Genomic DNA, 22,550 nt, shown 5'->3' on the forward strand with positions numbered 1-22,550 from the left:
TAAGCACACTTTTGCCATTATGCTAAGTAGCTGTTACACCTTCGGTCTGCGTTTTTTTTCCTCTTATAATTCAATGGACCTGTGTCTGCTTATACTACACTACCTGATAAAAGTATTGTCGTCAATCCCAGTTGTAAGAGCAACAAACAATAACTTGCTTCTAGTTGATCATTTGGGAAAGTGGCAGAAGGTCGATTTTTTCAATGAATCATCTGTTGAACTGCATCCCAATCATCAAATACTGCAGAGGACCTACTGGGACCAGCGTGGACTCAAGATTCTGACAGGAATCAGTCAAGTTTGGTGAAGGAAAAATCATGGTTTGGGGTTACATTCAGTATGGGGGTGTGTGAGAGATCTGCAGAGTGGATGGCAACATCAAGAGTCTCAGGTATGAAGACATTTCTGCTGCCCATTACATCACAAACCACAGAAGGGGGCAAATTCTTCAGCAGGATAGCGCTCCTCATACTTCAGCCTCCACATCAAAGTTCCTCAAAGCAAAGAAGGTGCTCCAGGATTGGCCAGCCCAGTTACCAGACATGAACATTATTGAGCATGTCTGGGGTAAGATGAAGGAGGAGGCAATAAAGCTGAATCAAAAGAATCCTGAAATCAGGGAGTCCTGCAAGAACGCTTTCATTGTCATTCCAGATGACTTTATGAGTAAGTTATTGGAGTCATTGCAGAGATGTATGGATGCAGTCCTCCAAGCTCATGGGAGTCACACAATATTAACCCTTTTTCCACTGCACAATGAATTTATATTCTATACTGTACATTATTTTTGTTAAGTGACAAGATTGTCTAAGCAAAGTCAGAGCTTACTGTCTTAATAAAATAATTTAAAATCAAGGCATGATCATGTTTATTTTGGTAAAATAAGAGTAATCTAGAGGCCTTTGCCTCTCATATAAACCACTTCTGATACCAAATGATCAACAAGAAGACAAATTATTATTTGTTGTTACTAAAACTTGAATGGGGGACAAGACTTTTATGGTTATCACACCTGAAGACACTGTTCAGATGTTGTATTTCAATACATTTGTCAGGTTTTTGTCCACAAGCTGCTCCAAGTGTAGGATTAGTCTCTTACGCATCTCCTTTTTAAGTTGGTTTTGATGTGATTTCTGACTGTTGTAGGCTGTGAAATAACAGAAATCAATCAGTGTAGTGGTTTGGAACTAGTCAAAATGTGGCTGGAACTACTTCAGCTGTGTGTCTACATGAAAAAAATAGCACACCATCAGCCAATCAGGATCAAAACAATAATAAACATGTCCACTAAAACTACATACCTTCGAAAATCATATTTGTGTAGTGGTAGAGCATTAGTTTAGCATTCTAAACATATTCTAATCCTTAAAAATATAATATAATGGATTAATTACTGTGTCCATATTGTACCCAATAGATAATGTACAAAAGTAGTATGCCACAATGAACATGTAATTAATCTATAATATATAAGTAGAATGTGTAATTTTAATATGTAATGCTGGACAGTGTAATATAAGGTGCCATATACTAAACTCAGGTGCCATATACTAAAAAAGTAGGGGTAGGTATGCAAAACAGCATAATCTTGAATACTATGTAGTATGGTAGTAAGTCATTCTTAACATATATATACAACAAAAATAGTAGTATGCTATAATAAGAACAATGAAGAAATCATTTGTCTACACAACAGAATGTCATGCAGTTATTTTAAGTTGCAGTTAACTGTATGTACTGTATACAGCAAAACATAGTATGGATAATATGCTAGTATGCCATATTTAACATGTTTTTAGTGTTAAGTATACACAGTAAATATAGAAGGAAAACATATGACTGATTTAAATTCCTCTGCTGTGTTTAAACGTTTGAAATAAATTATTAGCATACTACACATACTATTTGAGCAGAATATAGTATGTATACTGTGCATATTTTGTGTTTTTTTATATGGCCTTATCTGTAATATGAAGAGTTCAAACAGAACCTGTTTACGTTTTTCTATCCTACAATTTAGCACATTAAACATACAATATTACCCATAATTCCTTTTTTCATTAGACAATTTATACAAAAACTTGCAATGCTAAATAACCATTGAAACGGTTTAATATGTTACAGAGATGCAATAAATCAAAAAAGTGCGTATCAAACAGAACAGCTTTCTAAAGGTGAGTGTAGGGTTGCGTTTCTCACAAAGCGCTAAACATTAGCGTAGCACATTTTGCTTGGCCGGCTGCCATTTTGATGATTCATCAGCCATTGTGACAGCATAATATATGGTTAATCATTGTCATTGTCACTGAAAGTCACATTCACATATAATGAATTTTGCAGGGATATATTGTATTAGCAAGGCTAATAACGAATGCTCATGTGTTTGTACAGATAATGCTAACGCAAACTGCTAGTCACAAAAGCTCACACCAACGTATTGTGTTTTGGTTTTAGACTCGAAACTGAGTGCCAGCATGTTCTCTATGACATAATGCTTGTAAAGTTGTTCTAAAAATAGTATGCAAAGATAAATATTTGAACCTTTTTTATGTTACACTGATGTTAAATATGAATATGGGATTATGAGGAAATTCCCGCAGGATATTTAGTACCATACTCTGTAATTAAATACTGCCCAGTGCAATATACTGTGCAAATATGTACTGTAAGAGTATAAAAATTTGTATAAAAACAATTTAAATACAGTATGTGATACAGATACTAATTATTCACTTTATACAGAACATTGTTTACGTAATTACTGCATACTTCATCAATAGTATGAATACTGTAGTACATACTGGAAAATAATATTAATATATTTATTAACAAACATATACTTATTGTGGAATTTATAAACATTGCATGTTGTGTGGTATGCATACTATATACACTCACTGGCCACTTTATTAGGTACACCTGTCCAACTGCTCGTTATTGCAAATTTCTAATCAGCCAAGCACATGGCAGCAACTCAATGCAGTTATGCATGTAGACATGGGCTGCGTCCGAAACCGCCTACTACTAAGTAGGTACTGCATTTGAATTTAAACATACTACTAGGCCGTTTGAAAAGTACATTTTACACAATATGAATGTACAAAGTATGAATGGACTTCAGACATACTACATCTGCCATTTTGTCATGGTCGTGTGACCTACCTGCATCAGTTGCGTGGCTTCACTCCCATTCATAAATTTTCTCATGGGGCATCATAGGCACTATCAGCGGGTATGGGATATGGACTTCAGAATCTTGCCGGAAGTAGTAAGTCATCCATGTACTTCTCACATACTGATTTTCAAATTCTATGAATTCGGACATACTGCTCGACTCGCATACTGATTTTAGCATACTACATAGTATGGAAGTATGCGGTTTCGGATGCAGCCCTGTTCAAGACGATCTGCTGCAGTTCAAACCGAGCATAAGAATGGGGAAGACAGGTGATTTAGGTGACTTTGAATGGGGCATGTTTGTTGGTGCCAGAGTATTTAGAGTATTCTGAGTATTTCAGAAACTGCTGGTATACTGGGATTTTCATGCACAACCAACTCTAGGGTTTAAAGAGAGAGGTCAGAAAAAGAGAAAATATCCACTGTGGGTAGTTCTGTGTGGCAATATTCTGAGTTACTGAATGCAGAAAATTGAGTTGACAATACATTGCTGTGTACTATGCATACAGCAAAAGAGCATTCAAAATTGTATGCTAAAATAAAAGTATTTTATAATAAACATCTCCTAAAATACGGTATAAAAACACATTTATGCTGTAAAAATTGTACAAATCCATTCAGAATATTTACAATTATCATACTTCATACTACAAAAACGTCTTAATATTTACATTTTTTGAACCCCTAGATTTCCAATAATTGTATCTCAGCCAAATACTGCCCCATCCCAACAAATCCTACATCAATAGAGAGCTTATTCATACATTTCTGATGACATATAAATCTCAATTTCTAAAAAAAATGACATTTTATGACTGGGTTTGCTGTCTAGGGCCACATTGTCAAAGCCTGAATTGGTGTCTAGGGTCCATGAGCATTGTATATTGCCCAAAAGATATGTTAAATTTCACTAGCAGAAACTCCAGATCATAAGCTGATTTGAGTATGTCAAAATACTGAAACCTAAAATGCACAGTGGGGAGCAAATTGTGTAACACTTTAGTAGAAAAAAACCCGTCACATTTAACAAAGATTTAAGCCTGAATGGGCGTCTAGGGGCCACAAGTATTGTATATTCCCGAAAAGAAATGTTAAATCTCATTAGTAGAAACTCCTGATAATATGCTGATTTGAGTATGTCAAAATACTGACACCTAAAATGCACAATGTGGGCCAAATTGAGTAACACTTCAGTAGAAAAAAACCCATTTTAATTAGACTAATTACCCTGAAGCCAGCCTAAGGGGTGTTTCCGGACCACATTGTGATAGCGCCTGAGGAAATCAAACAGGTAACGTAAAGATAACATACAGATAATGAATGCGAACGTCATCAACCCACCTGAGCTCGAAGTTCCTGTGCCAGCGCCTCCTTGTCGCTCCAATCCCGCGGTGGAGCCAAATTCCTGATTCCCCATTCGCCAATCAGCTCCTCCAGCTCGAGATTCGCCTTTTCCAACTGGTTCACATGATCCAGAAACCCCTTCAGCCTTTCGTTCAAGCCCCTTAGGGCCACTTTTGGCTCTTCCGATTCGTCCATTGGGCCCCTGCACAGGATAAAACCAAATGTTTCTAAGCACGACTTGACACACCTAAGAAGATAGGATGTTTACCAAGCAAATATTTTGCTTGATTAAGACCGTCGACGTGGCTCCTACGGACAGGGTTGGGACCTTTCCCAAACCCATTGGGAGGTTTGGGACAGGTACAGGAACTGTAAAACAGAAGCGAGGGGCCCGCCAGGGTCCCACTGGCCTCATGCGGAGGTGAAAAGCAAGAGGCCACTATATGTGTCACGAGTTTTGCTGGTGCTTTTGTTCTCACTGATCCTGGATTATAGGCACAATTCGCACATAAACACACACCGCACAGGGCAAAGTCTATTTGTGCTTTACAGCTGCATGCGTGTTTTTGTTTGCGCCGGCTTATTGCGTGTCGTTTGTTTGTATCACCGCAGGCTGTGTGCATAAGAGTGTATTAGATTCCAGCTTTTGATAAAGCCTCAGATCTTTGAACTAATAGTTTTCTTTTCTGTCTAGCTGAACTTGTTTTCGGGTACAGAGATGTCAAGGCATGTTGTGAAGCTTCGGGGCATACTTACAAAATACAAACTGCCTTACAGCTCAAGTGTTTCACTAAAGCTGTGCGGATTAGTCAAAGCATTTTGGGTATTTTTAACACTTATGTTAGAACAGAAGTCAGCAGCCTTTGAGTGAATGGGAATGTCTGCTATCTGCAATATGTAAACACTGTAAATACTTCAGAAATTAGTAAAAAGAGTAGAAGGTCAAGAATTACTATGCACTTGAAGCGGCCTGTACAATTCCAATGTCATAAAGATAAAAAACTACATGATATATTTGTTCTGTCTCTTTTCCACTTTTTTAGGTACACTTATTTAACTGTTTTTTTAACCCTTTAATGACCTAGAGCTATTTTGTGGGCACCTAATGGGCCTATATTATTATTCGTTTTTTCAAAAAGCAGGTTTTTTTTTTTTTAGCAGTCAGCCTTAAGTGTCATATATCATTTTAAACAGGACAACCTGAAGCTTCAATCTGTATCATTTTAAAGTCTAATCTAAAATATTTTTTTAGTCTAAAAACATATGAACACCGAAAAATTTTCAGAATTTTAAGAAAAACGATTTTTAAAAAGTGGGATTTTCTAGTTATTACAAATAAAACCTCGTGAAGTTTTTTTATTTTTTAGAAATAAATGCTATAATGTTTTATAGCAACTTCCAAAATAAATTTAGTCTACATAAAAACATTCCATGAGCACTTTATTTCAATGTTATTCTAGAAGTTTTCAGTGACAAACTGGTACATTCTATTTACTGACAATGTAGATGCCCAAGATGCTTGCATTTTTAGTTTTCTCGAACTTATTTTAACAGACAGCATCTGAGTTCTGAGCGATAATGTTCTCAGTTACTGAATCCAAAAATTGACAATACATTGTTGTGTACTATGCATACAGCTAAAGAGCATTTAAAATTGTATGCTAAATTGATAGTATTTCATAATAAACATCTCCTAAAATACTGTATAAAAACACATTTATACTGTAAATATTGTACAAATCCATTCAGAATATTCACAATTATCATACTTCATACTACAAAAACGCCTTAATATTTACATTTTTTGAACCCCTAGATTTCCAATAGTTGTATCTCAGCCAAATACTGCCCCATCCCAACAAATCATACATTAATAGAAAGCTTATTCGTACACTTCTGATGACATATAAATCTCAATTTCCAAAAAAAAAAAAAATGACATTTTATGACTGGGTTTGCTGTCTAGGGTCACATTATCTGAGTCTGAGTTGGTGTCTAGGGTCCATGAGCATTGTATACTGCCTAAAAGATATGTTAAACCTCACTAGCAGAAACTCCTGATCATAAGCTGATTTGAGTATGTCAGAATATTGAAACCTTTAATGCACAGTGGGGACCAAATTGAGTAACACTTCAGTAGAAAAAAACCCGTCACATTTAACAAAGATTTGAGCCTGAGCTATTTTGTGGAAACCTTATGGGCCTATATTATTATATTTTAAAAAGCAGTTTTATTTTTATTTTAGCAGTCAGCCTCAAGTGTCATATCATTTTAAACAGGACAACCTAAACTTCAATCTGTATCATTTAAGCGTCCAATCTAAAATATTGTTTGGTATGAGCACACAGAAATTTTTTCAGAAAAACGATTTATTTAAAAAAAAAAAAAAGGCATTTTCTAGTTATTCCAAACAAAACCTCATTTTTTATTTTTTTTTATTTATTTATTTATTTTTTTTACAAATAAATGCTATGATGTTTCATACTTCCAAAATAATTTTGGTCTATATTCAACATTCACTGAACAAATTACAGCATTTTATTTCAATGTTATTCTAGAAGTTTTTCAGTGAAAATTCTATTTACTGACAATGCAGATGCCAAAGATGCTTGCATTTTTAGTTTTTTCCAACTTATTTTAGCAGTCAGTATCAAGTGTCATATATAATTTTTAACAAAAGAACCTGAAGCTTCAATCTGTATCATTTAAAAGTCCAATACAAATTGTTTTTTTAGTCTAAAAACATATGAACACAGAATATTTTTCTGAATTTTAAGAAATACTATTTTAAAAAGTGGCATTTTCTGGTTATTACAAACATAACCTCATGGAAATTTGTTTTTGTTTTTCTTTAGAAATAAATGCTAAGATGTTTTATACTTCCAAAATAAATTTAGTCTACATCCAACATTCCCTGAGCAAATTATAGCATTTTATTGCAATGTTATTCTAGAAGTTTTTCAGTGAAAATCTGGTACATTCTATTTACTGACAATGCAGATGGATGCTTGCATTTTTAGTTTTCTCTAACTTATTTTAGTAGTCAGCATTAATTGTCATATAACATTTGAAACAGAAGAAGCTAAAGTTTTAATCTTTATCCTAATAATTAAAAATGTTACATTTTTATGACATTTTTTTTTTTTTTACATTTTACAGAATTTTAAGAAAAACACCTGAAAAAATTTAGCATTTTTTACAGCTAACACAAACAAAATCTCTTGAAGTTTGCTTTTGTTTCCTTAGAAATGTATGCTAGGATGTTTTATACATCCAACATGCATTTTGTTTACATCCAAGATTCCCCAAGCAAGTTATAGCAATTCATTTCAATGTTATTCTAAGGCATTTTTCAGTGGAAAAAACTAGTGTATTTTATTTACAGATGACGGTGATGCCCAAACGTTCTGGGAATGAACTAAACAGAAGGATTGTTACAAAATTAAAGAACACTGAAGGAAGTTTGACATTTTCCAAATCATATAATTACAGTTACCATAAACAACATCTTTGACAATGAACAAATATAAAGTTATACATAATAATTCACAATTTATCAGCGGTCACACTGCACTTTTCTTCCCTTAAACTTCCATTCATACTCATGCGAATGAGTCAGACTGGAAATGCAAGCTTATTTGACAAGTTTCGCAGTTGGCTGCGTTGAAAAGTTCAAGTTTGGTGAACTCTGACCTGCGAAATCACATCATATGATTAAGTGAGACCAATCGAATATCAAAACATGACCTCTCTGGACAGAAATTTAAATCATGGACCAATCGCTTGCTTTTTTTAATGTCTAATCATCTTGTTTTATCCTGCCTCTTTTCGCAGCACTGTACAACAGAATTTTGCACGCTCAAACTCTAGTGCGACCGCAGCATTAGAACGGGGAGAAGAAATGATATTTAAGTAACTTTGATCATGGCTTGGTTGTTGGTGCAAAATTTATATTTTAGGAATTACTTACATTTTAAATGGAAAATTTTGGAAAAAAAACTAGCAAATAAAAGCAGTTGTGATTGACGCTCAACACACTTTCGGTTTTCCCAGAACATCACTAAATGGTGATATCTAATAACAAGTTCACACCACTAAAACATGGACTTGGACATGGACATCCTGCTAGCATAGTGACCATGTTTGGTGTAGCGTTAGCTCAGGATAAGATCTACTGGGATTTTCACACACAATGTGGTTTACAAAAATTGGTCAGAAAAAAGGTAAAAATATCCAGTGAGGGGTAAAGTTCTGTGGGAACAAATGCCTTGTTAAATCCAGAGGTCAGAAAACAAGGATTGGGTGATTCAGCTGAAAGGTGATAGTATCTCAACCAAACATTTGTTACAAATGAGGCCTAACCTGAGAGATGAAGAGCATCTCTGACACAAACACACCAAATACTGAAGCAAATGTGAAGAAAAACAAGACATAATAGAGGATAAAGAACAGGGAGAAGAAGTAGAAGTAGAAATTTTGAAGTTAAGATTTGCTTTTGTAATACAATTTTGCAAATATTCCAAATTTAATGCAAAAAATCTAGTTTAAAGTATTTGGCATCACTGTATTCTGATGGTCCCTTTAACAAGTTTAGTTTAGTTTAAGTTACATCGCAACTATATGGCAACTAATTTTAAGCTTGGGGTTAGGGTTGGTGCATTTTGACTTGTACTTGCAAAGTCTCTTATAGTCAGTTAAATATGTCCTTGAGTGGCCCAGCCAGAGCCCAGACCTAAATCCTATTGAACATCTCTGGAGAGATATGAAAATGGCTGTACACCATCGCTTCCCATCCAACCTGATAGATCTTGAGAGATACTGCAAAGAGGAATGGGCAAACATTCCCAAAGACAGGTGTGCCAAGCTTGTGGCATCATATTCTAAAAGACCGGAGGTTATAATTGCTGCCAAAGGTGCATCAACTAAGTATTGAGCAAAGGCTGGGAATACTTATGTCAGGTGATTTTTCAGGTGTTTTATTTTTAATAAATTTGCAACAATTTCAAAAACTCTTTTTCACATTGTCATTATGGGGTATTGTGTGTGGAGTTTTAAGGGAATAAATGAATTTAATCTTTTTTGGAATAAGGCTGTAGCATAAAAAATGTGGAACAAGTGAAGCGCTATCACTACTTTCCAGATGCACTGTATATTGCAAAGACACTATTGGTTAAATACCTGCTAAGTGAAACACTGAAGCAGCTTAAAGCAGAAAGTGTGAGTATGTCTATGGTCTGCAGGTATTATAAAGTTGATGATGACAACATTGCCATAGCAAACTATGACATATGTAAACTTGGGATTGCCTGCCGGGTATTTTAAGTTGAGGTGCTGTTTACAGTATATTTACTGTTGCACTAAAGTCCAAAATGAAGAATTGATTTTATTTATTACTTGATTATTCAAGCTACCTCACAGAAGTGCTCTGTTTGTTAACAGAAAAGTTGAAAGTTAAAAAAAGGTGAATTAAATAAAAAATAAGGAACATCCTGGATCTATTGCTTCGCTCTTCTTTATTCTTTTTTTATGTATTATAGAAGTATTGGATCGGGTTTCGGTATCGGTAGATATTTCAAATCAAATGACTCAAGGGCAAACAAACCTGAACAGGTCACCCCTAGTTGCAATGTAACTTGGTCAACAAAATGTGAAATAGGGACCATCAAAATAAAGTGATACCACATACAATATCTTAAGTTCAGACCTAACATGTGAAACTTTCTGTAATACACCCCCAGATCTTAAGCAAGTAGAGCAACTTTTTGGATCAGGTCAAACTGGTGATTCACATCATGGATGTTCAGCCAACAAATCTGTAGTAACTGTTTGACATTGTTACATCAATACCACAAAGAATTAAAGCAGCTCTGAAGGTAAAAGAGGGTTCAATCTGGGAAAACCAAGGCACTTTTTACCTGGTTTTAAATACCATGAAGTTAGACATGTCAAGGCCCCAATATACTTTAAATGACGATCTTTTTCATTCTTCGTTTGGGAGCAAAACAAAATTCAAAATGCTGAATGACAGTATACTGTTTTTGAACTTTTCTACACCCCTGTGCTGCAGTAGGTGGGGTTATAAATGTGTTACACCGCTCAAGTGGATAGCTGAGAGTGAATACCACTTTCACATAAAGCAAACAGACACTGAATGGAACCATGTTTAGAACTTTATCAGATGTGACACAATGCGGTTGTGCTTATCGTCTGATGTCTTTGAGTGATAATACAGGTGCTGATACATCTGTACCAGATCTACTGTTCAACCCTCCCGTTTATTTATGTTGCTAACTTAGTGTTGTTGTGCTGCATGTTTTTCTCTTGTCTGAATACGTGGATACGAAGCACACGAAAGAAGGCAGAGTTCCAAGACACACCCACTGATTTCATAATTGTCACAGATAAATGATAGATCAATGATTGTAAGGAGTTTGCTTTGGTGAGTTGTTTGGAACTGCTTTGACCAGGGGTGCCCAAACTCGGTCCTGAAGGGCTGGTGTTCAGCAAAGTTTAGTTCCAACCTCAATCAGACACACCTCAACCAGCTGATCAAGCTCTTTTTAGGTATATTTGAAACTTCCAGGCAGGTGTATTGAAGGAAATTGGAGCTAAACAATGCAGGACAACGACCCTCCAGGACTGAGTTTGAGCACCCCTGGCCTAAACAACCTAAAAACTAGCTTCATTTTGGCAGGATTTTGTTCAAAATTATATAGTTTTAGTTATTTTATTGAAGCCTTTACTCAGCTCGCAAACTATGCAGTAGGCAAGTATGCCAGGTATGCAGTGGATGAGTTGACCTAAAGGCCTGTACACAGTCAACAAATCATGCTTGAACTGATTTGGGATTTGGTACAATTTTGGAGCTCTGGAAATTTCACATCATGGATGTGCAACCAACAAATCTAAAGCAACAAAGTCATGGCATTACGTCAAAACAGACCACAATCTCCCAAGGAATGTTTCTAGAACATTATTGAATCTACGTCATAAAGAATTAAACCAATTCTGGAATTGAAATTAGGTCTGACTTAAAGCAATAGTTCGCCTAAAAAAACTCACAATTTACTCACTTTCATGTGTTTCAAGAAGATATTTAGACAAATACCAAATACCATTGCGGTCAATGGTTGCAGGTCTCCACCTTTCTTTAAAATATCTTTGCGTGTGTGTTTAACAAAATAACGTATCTCTAAAATGTTTGGAACAAATAAAAGTTGAATAAATGATGACAGAACTTCCAGTTTTGGCTGAAATATTCCTAGCAAATAAGACTAGCAAGGTGTACCTAAGAACGTGTTCAATATTAAAAAAGCAAAACAGAAACCATCTTGACACGCTTGATTATGAGCAATAGCAAGAGACCTAAAATGAAACTACACACTTTAGGACTTGTTTACATACTAAAGTAATAAGTGCGCAAACAGTTGCACAAACAACATTATTATAATGAGGATAAATACTGTGCCTGTTTGATCTTCCAAACCAAAGATCTCAGACAGCACAAAGCATCGAACGTTTATCATAAGACAACGTAACAAAAGCCATTTGACTTACCAACACGCCCTCACCCGTCCCACCCACTTTTTCTTGGCGCTGCCCTGCTGATTTCCCCTTTAGATGGGAATCATTGGAGTGTGGCAAGTCACAGTACACCGAGAGTCCGTCTGTCTGGGCCCGTCCCGCCCCGCACAGCTGGTTCTGGGGTGTCGACGCATCTGGCTGCACATCTGAATGTCTGCAGAGTCACGGGACAGGGAATGCAGCCTGACCTGTTTTGGCCCCCGGCGCTGCTGCATGAGAAAAACAACGTGGTCTCAGCGAGTCGTCTGAAAAATGGGAGTTGCAGGTAATTACAAACAGGTAATCACTGCGAGCAAGCGGCTGCCTGTCCAACAGATAAATTACAGAGTGGCTTACGGAAAATGCACAAGATGTTAACTCGGACCTATAAACTTTGAGAGCCGGAAAGCGACACATTACCCACGGTTTGTCTTTTACAAGACTTGTGTGTTCCCAGTCGGCCCGCCTTGTCCACAGTCTTGTACACCATGAATCATACTTTGACAAATTAGAAATTGGTTGTAGTTGGAGCTCATGAGTGATGACTGGCTGATTCATTCATTTTCTTTTCGGCTTAGTCCTTTTATTAATCTGGGATCGCCACAGCGGAATGAACCGCCAACTTATCCAGCATATGTTTTACGCAGCGGATGCCCTTCCAGCTGCAACCCATCACTGGGAAACACCCATACACTCCCATTTACACACATACACAATTGACAATTTAGTTTTTTCAATTCACCTATAGTGTATGTGTGGGGGAAACCGGAGCACCCGAAGGAAACCCACGCGGACACAAGGGAGAACATGCAAACTCCACAGAAACGCCGACTAACCCAGCCGAGGCTCGAACCAGCAACCTTTTTGCTGTGAGGCGACTGTGCCACCAGGACACCCCTATGCCTGGTTTATTCATGTGTATTTGTGAATTTGACTATTGTTATCGGTGTTTGTAATTATTATGGTGGCTTAAGAAAATCAACATATTGTTATACTACATAAACTTCTTCTGTCTTCTTAGACTATAAGAACGCATCTCCTCCTAGACAGTTAATACTACAACCACCAAACTAACTCCAATCCTGAAAACTATACTGGATTAGGTCGCCATATATTTTCCAACTGAACTGAATTACGGTTTTCTTAAAACTGACCCGGAAAATTCGGAAAAGTCCCATTGACTTAACATTGGACCAAACTTTGTGACATCTTAACTCTGTCATACAGACTTAAGGTTAAGCTCATTTAACTCAGACTACCAATCTGCCAATCACTGATGACCTTTCAACTTAGTAGCCACACCCTACCAACTACTTACGGCATCCTAGCAACTGTCCCATAGACTTACATTATAAAAGAAACTCAGGACGAGTTTACATTGGACATACTAACAATGAACTAATACATACTAAAAACATACTAACGACGTACTAACAAACTAATCATAATAAAAATATACTAACAACATATCAATCCATACTAAAAACATACTAACAAACATGCTTATCATACTATTAACATACATGCTAGCAACATGCTATTTCATACTAGAACCATGCCAATAACATGCTAATTTATGCTAGAATCTTGCTAGCAACATCTTAGCCGGAATTCATCAATACCGGAATTAATACATTTACTTTGAAAAATATAAAGTGTAAGACCAATTTATATATTTAAAAAAAAATAAATAAATAAAAAAAATATATATATATTTATATTCTAAATAAATAATTTTTGAACACTAAATAATCTTTATTTTTTGAAGTATGCCAGAAAATATTTCAGATTCTCATTTAACGTTTTCTTTACAATGAAACTAAAATCAACTGTAGTAGTGCAACAGGATTATGTTTTATTCGTTTATTTCTTATTTTTTTGTAAACCAACAATGCTGTCTGTGTAAACCCTTATTCAAAACGGTAAATCTTTAAATGCCTTTAACAGTAATTATTTAAAACAGTCAAAACATGGTCAACCGTTTGGTAGAGGGGGCAATCAAAGGGTTAAAATAACTGATGATTAATAAAATAACTTAATAAATAAAAATGTTTTTAAAAACACACATACTGTATGGTAATTGAAAACTGGAGATTTTAATATCTATTATTTTTTTATTTAAATAATTGTACATATGTATGTCAACTATATGTAAACACCTTATGTAAAAATCTTTCTCAAGAAAGTGCCAAAACTTATCACAAACTTATTTTTAAATTAGTTTTATAATTATTATATTTGCTTTTCAGTACACAATTGATTGTTCATTCATTCATTCATTCATTCTCTTGTCGGCTTAGTCCTTTTTTAATCCGGGGTCTCCACAGCGGAATGAACCGCCAACTTATCCAGCACATTTTTACGCAGCGGATACTCTCTGGGAAACATCCACACACACTCATGCACTACCGACAATTTAGCCAACCCAATTCACCTGTACCGCATGTCTTTGGACAGTGGGGGAAACCGGAGCACCCGGAGGAAACCCACGTGAACGCAGGAGAACATGCAAACTCCACACAGAAATGCCAACTGAGCCGAGGATCGACCCAGCGACCTTCTTGCTGTGAGGCGACAGCACTACCTACTGCGCCACTGCATCGCCTACATTTGATTGTTTAATATTGTAAATATATAATAAGGTATATAATTGTATAATTCAAATTTATAATTAATATAATATTGTAATAATATAATTAAAACTTAATTTTACCTATATATCAGTAGTATATATTAAAATTAAATGACAAAGAAAACATTCATTACAGATGATTTACATTTGTAAATTTATACAAAACGAATAAATGTATCAAACAAATACATAATTAAAGAAATAATAGTAATTACACAAATACCTTTTGCAGGCATGTATGTTTTACTGCATGACTTTTCCTCGGGTCAAGTCTGCTCGATATTTTACACGAGACAATAATTATGGGTTATAATTTAGTTTAAAAATGAGACAGACAGTCCACGTCTGTGTCATCAGGTTTATTGACATAACGAACGTCTCGCTAAGAAACCATCAAAGAATACAGAGCTTCGCACCAAGTATTTTTGTTTGGTTTTCCACCCAATTATATCTTTCTGATGTACTAAACACTATCATGGGTGTAAACTAATGGAAAAACAACCCTGTTACTTTCAGCATTAATCTATCACCATAACGTCTGTGTCAATACCAAAGAAACACTTAAAATAATCCAGCTTTTCTGCAGCCATGTTGATAAGCGCTTCAATTAGCTAAACTGCTCTTAGTCACATGAGAAAGCAAACAGAATCATAAACAAAGGTTGATGGAAAGATTTTAAAAGATATATAAGCGCAGGGTGTTATTATATAACTTTCTTCTTGCCAAGAAGTGACTCTCCATTGTGCTTATAGAGATTAAGATTAATTTCCTTATCCATCACTGATCCGTCTAGAGCATGCGCTAACATGTTGCTTATAGTAACAGGCCCACGTATGTAGCTTTGCGTGTACCTAATGTCTTCATTTCAACATAATCACATGTCTAATCACTGAAAGTGTGTAAAAAGACAGTAAGGGCCCCACCTGGACACACCTGCGCATTAACAGGCTAACAACGCTAGGCATCTAACGCTACAGTGCACAGGCATGTCCACTGGATACCATGGATACTAGGCATAGCTTTGTCGTGTGAACAATGACGGGAAAAACAACAGTCAAATTGCATAAACATCAGATTGTGAGAAAAGAATTAACCAAGATGACTAGAAGTAATTAGGTTTGGAGATGGCATGTTAAACTTTCACTGATTAGCAGGCTAGCGAATACCAGTGCTTTGTTATGATTGAGGTGGTTTGTGTACTGGAGAAAGTTATACTGGAGAAAGTTAACTGTTAGCATTAACTGGTGAGTTTGTTATAATCAGGAAGCTGTGTAGTTTATAAAGAACACTAGTCTAGCATTGGCATTAAACCAGTAAGTGTGTTCCAATCAAGGAAGTTTTTAACAGTTACTCATTAGCATTTGCATTTTGTGGTGAGCTTGTTTTAATCAAGATGTTTAATGTTAGCATTAGCAGTAAACTGGTAAGATTGTTGTAATCAAGAAGATGTGTATCAGAGCATGTAGCCATTAGCATAGCATTAAAAAGTGGAGTTTGTTTAATCCAGATGTTTAATGTCCATTAGCAATAGTTAATTTTGATGTTTAATGTTGTCCTTTAGCATTTAGCATGTTTAATAGCTAAATTTAATTTAGCATTAGCATTAAACTCGTGAGTTAGTTTTGATCAATAAGGCATGTATAGGCAGAGAATATTAGCCATTAGCTTAACATTCAAGCATAAGGTTTGTTTAATCAAGATATTTTAGCATTAAACTGGTGACTTGTTTTAATCGAGAAGGTGTGTAAAGGCAGAGAATATTAGTCATTAGCATAACATTAAACTGGTGATTTGTTTTAATCAAAAAGATGTGTATAGCCATTAGCATAGCATTAAAGTTGTGAGTTTGTTTATCAAGAAGTTGTGTTGTTTAATGTCCTTTAGCATTAACATTATACTAGTGAGTTTATTTTTATAAAGAAAATGTGTATAGCCAGATAATGTTATCCATGAGAATAGCTTTAAAGTGTGGGGGTTTCTTTAATCCAGAAGATATTTAATGTTATGCTGTAGCAGTAGCTACGGTGACTTGTTTTAATCAAGAAGGTGTGTATAGGCAGAGATGTTATCCCATTAAAGTTTTAGTCAAGATGTTTAATGTTAACATCTTGATAATTTAATGATGTCCTTTAGCATTTAGCATGTTTAATATTGTCATTTAGCATTACACTTGTGAGTTAGTTTTCATCAAGAAGGTGTGTATAGAGTATTATCCATTAGCATTAAACTGGTGACTTGTTTTAATCGAGAAGGTGTGTGTAACGGCAGAGAATTTTAGCCATTAGCATTAAATTAATGAGATTTAGTTAAGATGTTTATTGTTAACATCTTGGCTTTAATTTTGTCCTTTAGCATTTAGCATGTTCAATATTGTCATTTAGTATTAACATTAAACTGGTGAGGTTATTTTAATCAAGGTACATGCAAAGAATGTTAGCCAATAGCATTAGCATTAAACTGGTGAGTTAGTTTTAAATCATAATATATGGAGACCGTTATACATTAGCATTCAACTAGTGAATTTGTTTTAGTCAAGATGTTTAATATATTGAAAACTTTTCTCATTATCATTTAAATTATGTGTCTGTTTTAATCAAGAAGGTGTGTGTAGGTCTCTAGGCGGAATGTTAGCTATTAGCATTAAATCACAAAGGTGTGTAGTATATAGAGGAAGTTACCCATTAGCAACTAGTAAGTTAGATATAATCAAAGAGGTTTGTAATGCTTGAGGAAGGCTAACATTTAGTATTAGCATTAAAACGAATTACTTGTAAAAAATTAATGATTAGCATTTAAATTTTTTACATTTACAGTTTGCTCTGATGAAGCAGATCTGTGAAAAACTAGCTGTTAGCACTTGTATTTGATAAATGATGTCATTATGTTTACTTTCAATGTGAAATTCTGAACAAAAACAAGTTGCAAGCCACTAAAGACATTCATTTTACCATTGACTTGTTGTTTTTGGAAATTCATGAAGAGGCAATTCAATGAGATGCTTCAATTAACACAGAATTGTTAGACAAGATAAACAAGCGCTCAAACAGGATTAACCCAAAAAAGCACAAACAGATGAACTGTCAACAGTCTTTTGCTGTTAAATGACTCCAGCAAAATCAGACAATTATCGAAGCATCGGTCAAAACAAATATGCCTGTCTCCCAGTAAAACAACACTTTGTTCTGCAAACATGAAACATCATCCCGTTCGTCTGCTTCATTATCGGACAATGTGACTCCGTAAACCACAAGGGACATGATCAAAAGACACGAAAAGGACAACAGTATCACAACAGCCACATCAGAAGACCGATTTAACAAAAAAGTACTGCCAATGAATGGAGAAAGTGACTTTGAACGTAAATAATTGAAAGGGTGTTAGGGACCACACGAATGTACACAAAAACATAAGACAGCTATTGTGTGTATGTGTGTGTGTGTGTGTGTGTCAGAAGTCAGAAGAATTTTTTTTTTCGATTTTAAATATTTCCCAAAGGAAATTTTGGACACAGTATGTCTGATAATATTTTTTCTTCTGGAGAAAGTCTTATTTGTTTTATTTCAGCTAAAATAAAAGCATTTTTAATGTTTAAAACCCATTTTAAGGTCAAAATTAGCCCCTTTAAGCTATATATTTTTCCATAGTTTACAGAACAATCGTTATACAATAACTTGCCTAATTACCCTAACCTGCCTAGTTAACCTAATTAACCCAGTTAAGCCTTTACATGTCACTTTAAGCTGTATAGAAGTGTCTTAAAATATCTAGTAAAATATTATTTACTGTCATCATGGCAAAGATAAAATAAATCGGTTATAAGAAATGAGTTATTAAAACTTATTAAAAATTAGAAATGTGTTGACAAATGCAGGCAAGTTCAAAAGAACTAACAATGATATTGAGTGTTTTTTTACGCATTACCACTTGTTAACAATGATTTCTGTTATAAATGTATTGTTCAATGACAAATGAAGAACATTATAAATGTTTAATTATAAAGTCGTTACAATGCTTTTATAATTAAATAATAATAATAGTAATAAATAATAATAAAATGTAAAATAATATCATAGTCGTCAGCTTCTCTGCAACTCTCACATGGTCACACATTGCTAAGCAGGGCTGCGCCCGGTCAGTACCTTGATGGGAGACCACATGGGAAAACTACACTGTAAAAAATAAATCCGTAAAATTTACGATAAAAAACGGCAGCTGTGGTTGCCAGTACTTTACCGTTAAAAACACGGTACAAACCGTAAAAGTAATTTCTTGTTTTTACGGTAAACTTCCGTATTTTATAAATTTATAGAGGTAATATTTCTGTATTTTGAATGATCAACATCTACACATCTTTTGTTACACAGTTAGACATGTTAGCACACCCACATGCAGGTGGTGATGAGGAAGTTACATAATGAGCCAATGCTCATCACAATCAACTTTTCCCACAAGCAGAAAAGAGTATCAGTATATAGAAGGTGCTCAGTGTCATTCACAAAGCTACTAAACACCAGTATGGTAACACGCATAAAATTAAAGTCATGAAATAAACTTTGTTTATCAACATTAGATGTAACATAAATCTCTAATGTACATAACTGATGGGGAAACAACTAAAAAGATCTATATTAATGTCAACAAAATGCATAAAAAGTTATGTGTCATGGAGGGAATTCTGGGAAAGTCAATTTATGGTTATTCGGCGTATATATTAAGTAAACATACCGTTAACCAGGTTACGGATTTGTACTGTAGCATTTTAACAGTTTTTTACCGCTGAAATCACGGCCATTTTTTACAGTGTAGGTTGCTGCCGGAAGAGGTAATAGTGAGGCCAGCAGGGGTTGCTCAACCTGCAGTCTGTGTAAACCCTAATGCCCCAGTATAGTGAAAGGGACTCTATACTGCTCAAAGAGCTCTGTCTTTTGAATGAAACATTATACCAAGATTTTGACTTTTTGTGGTTGTTAAAAATCCCAGGATGTCCTTTAAAAAGAGTAGGGGTTTAACCCCAGCATCCTGGCCAAATTTGCCCACTGGCATCCTAACCATCCTCATATCATAATTGGCTACATCACTTTGTCTCCTCTCCATCAATCAGCTGGTGTTTGGTCTGGCACAATATACTTCACTTCATCCAGGTGGCTGCTGCACACTGGTGGTGGATGAAGAGATTCCCCCCACTGTGTAAAGTGTTTTGAGTGTACAGACAAGTACTATAAATGTAGGGAATATAAATATTAGCCTGTTTATTTTAACCTTAAAATGGTGTTGAAAAAATTAAGAACTGCTTTCTTTCTAGCCAAAATAAAGCAAATAAGACTTTCTCCAGAAGACAAAATATTATTAGACATACTGTGAAAATGTCGTTGCTCTGTTAAACATCATTTGGGAAATATTGAAATAAAACAAAAAAATTCAAAGAGGCCTAATAATTCTGACTTCAACTGTATGTAAAATCTACTCTGAATTGATAAATCGAAAATATATTTAATATTTAATAACTTACTTATAATTACTATTTAAATGTAAAGGCTTAACTTAATTGATTGTGTTTAGGCAAAAAAATATATATATTTCTTAAGGGGGCTAATAATAAACGTGTTAAAAAGTAACTTTTATTCAAGCCAAACTAAAAGAAATAAGACTTTCTCCAGAAGAGCAAATAGCCTACAATAGGAAATACTGTGAAAATATGACTGCTCCTTTAAACAGCAAAAGAAAAAAGAAAAAAAAGTCTCAAATATCAATTTTTAAAACATAAAAAATAAATAGTGACTGCAGGAGAAAAAAAAGGAATAAACATATTAAGACAGATTGGACACACTCAGCATTACGTCACAACAATAATCTCACCATTTCAAGATTTGCATAAATCATGCTGCATAAACCTTCGTGACAATTCACGCGATTACGTCATCGTTCAAAGCGATTAAATTGATAAACGACTAAGAAAATAGCAAGTCAGCAATAAGATTATATCACAATGAAGTGTTAGCCCAGAGCCTAAAACACAAATATCAATAACCCGCGCGCATGTGAAGGACTTAAATTACTTTGAGAAGTGAAAGCCTTCACAAAAGACGTCTTTAATATGCTTTGACACGGGTTGGCAGTCGCCCGAGGTGAGAGAAGAGACTGCCAGTCTCAGAAAAATAATTATGTGGAGGAGTGTCTTTGATGATTAAAACTAAAACAAGGATGGGCTCATACCTCTCTTCTAGTCAGACTGGTCGCTGGCGGAGTTACCGTTGGTTTTTGGCTTACCGAGGCGTTATGTTGACCTTTACGTCACGTGACCTTTACTATTCAAACAGAGGCTTTACCTCAGAACATTTTTTCGGGATTCTATCGGGCAAGTGGAGAAAAATACATTAGTAAATCCTTTGACAAATGAGTGTTTCAGGTTACATGGATCTCATATTTATAGTAAACTAATTCTGTGTTTATGCTTGCGCTGTAAAAGCATTCTGACGCAGGACTTGACGTTTCGTGGCGTTCGCCCCTACTGGTGTCAATTAAGCGCGGTTTAATATCGCCTATCCGTCTGAAACTGGCAGGACTTCATCCAAAGGTCATTCTTTAGCCGCTAAGACAACAACAAACATTTTTTACTTGACGTTATTGTGTTTGAGGTAAGATGAGTCAATGGGAATTACTGGAGACTTTTTTGCCCGTGTGTGTGTGCGCGTGCAGATCAGATTTGTGGCTGATTATAGCTCAAGTTAAAATTAAATAAATGAAATTACTAAAAAGTAATTAATTAATTAATTAATTTTAGTCTTAGATGTTAATTTTACTCAAACAAAACATACAGACACACACACGCAGACAAACACACACACACACACACACACACACACACACACCTTAGGTAAAGTGATACAGTATTTTATGGTTATTGATGCAGGTATAAAATAATAGATACATTTTTTTTTTAATTTTAACGATGCCATGTGTATTAGGCTAAAATAATAAAAATAAGCAAATATACCTGATTAGGTAAAGTGCAAAAGAATAGCAGATTTATGGGCAGTCATAGGTTAGATTTTAATTATTTAATTAACTTTTATAGATTTGTAGCCTATTATTTACTGATTAAATAAAATACTATTAATAATAATAATAATAATCTAATTATGGGCGAGGCAGTGGCGCAGTAGGTAGTGCTGTCGCCTCACAGCAAGAAGGTCGCTGGTTCAAACCTCGGCTCAGTTGGCGTTTCTGTGTGGAGTTTGCATGTTCTCCCTGCCTTCGTGTGGGTTTCCTCCGGGCGCTCCGGTTTCCCCACAGTCCAAAGACATGCGGTACAGGTAAATTGGGCAGGCTAAATTGTTCGTATTGTAAGACTGTGTGTGTGAATGTGCGTGTGGATGTTTCCCAGAGATGGGTTGCGGCTGGAAGGGCATCGGCTGTGTAAAAATTTGCTGGATAAATTGCCGGTTCATTCCGCTGTTGCGACCCCGGATTAATAAAGGGACTAAGCCAAGATAATGAATGAATGAATCTAATTATGAAATAATAAAAATTTTGTTTAATTATTCCTATTAAATTTTTGTTACATTTAAGTCGTTGCAGTCATTTTCAGTAGTTCCACACTATTCAATTCACACAGCTTACCTTTTAAGCAATATTTCTAGAACTTAGCCTACATTTTCTCTACATTGATGATGAACACAAGATGTCAACATTTGGATCAAAACATTTTAGCCCAAAAAATTGAAACCTAATTTTATCTTAGGACCATTAATTTTGTTTTCTTTTTTTATCCACTTCAAATGCTGACTGTTGTCATGTTTGTTGGACCGCCATCTCTTTTCACGCGTAAACTCG

General features: G+C 35.2%; 1 protein-coding gene across 3 annotated transcripts in view; it reads right to left on the reverse strand.

Annotated features, from left to right (window-relative positions):
* Positions 1-21,316, reverse strand: part of krt222 (keratin 222) — a 34,022-nt gene extending 12,706 nt beyond the window's left edge. For 2 of the 3 annotated variants that reach the window (NM_001442274.1, XM_087302056.1), the window contains 2 exon segments: positions 4,519-4,723; positions 12,080-12,242. In NM_001442274.1, the coding sequence (NP_001429203.1) occupies positions 4,519-4,716 (198 nt within the window). In that variant the 5' untranslated portion in view covers positions 4,717-4,723; positions 12,080-12,242. 3 annotated transcript variants of the gene reach the window in all.
* Positions 21,317-22,550: the final 1,234 nt, after the last annotated feature.

Source organism: Danio rerio, chromosome 22 (genome assembly GCF_052040795.2).
Source record: "Danio rerio strain M-AB ecotype USA chromosome 22, GRCz13ab, whole genome shotgun sequence".
NCBI lineage: Eukaryota > Metazoa > Chordata > Actinopteri > Cypriniformes > Danionidae > Danio > Danio rerio.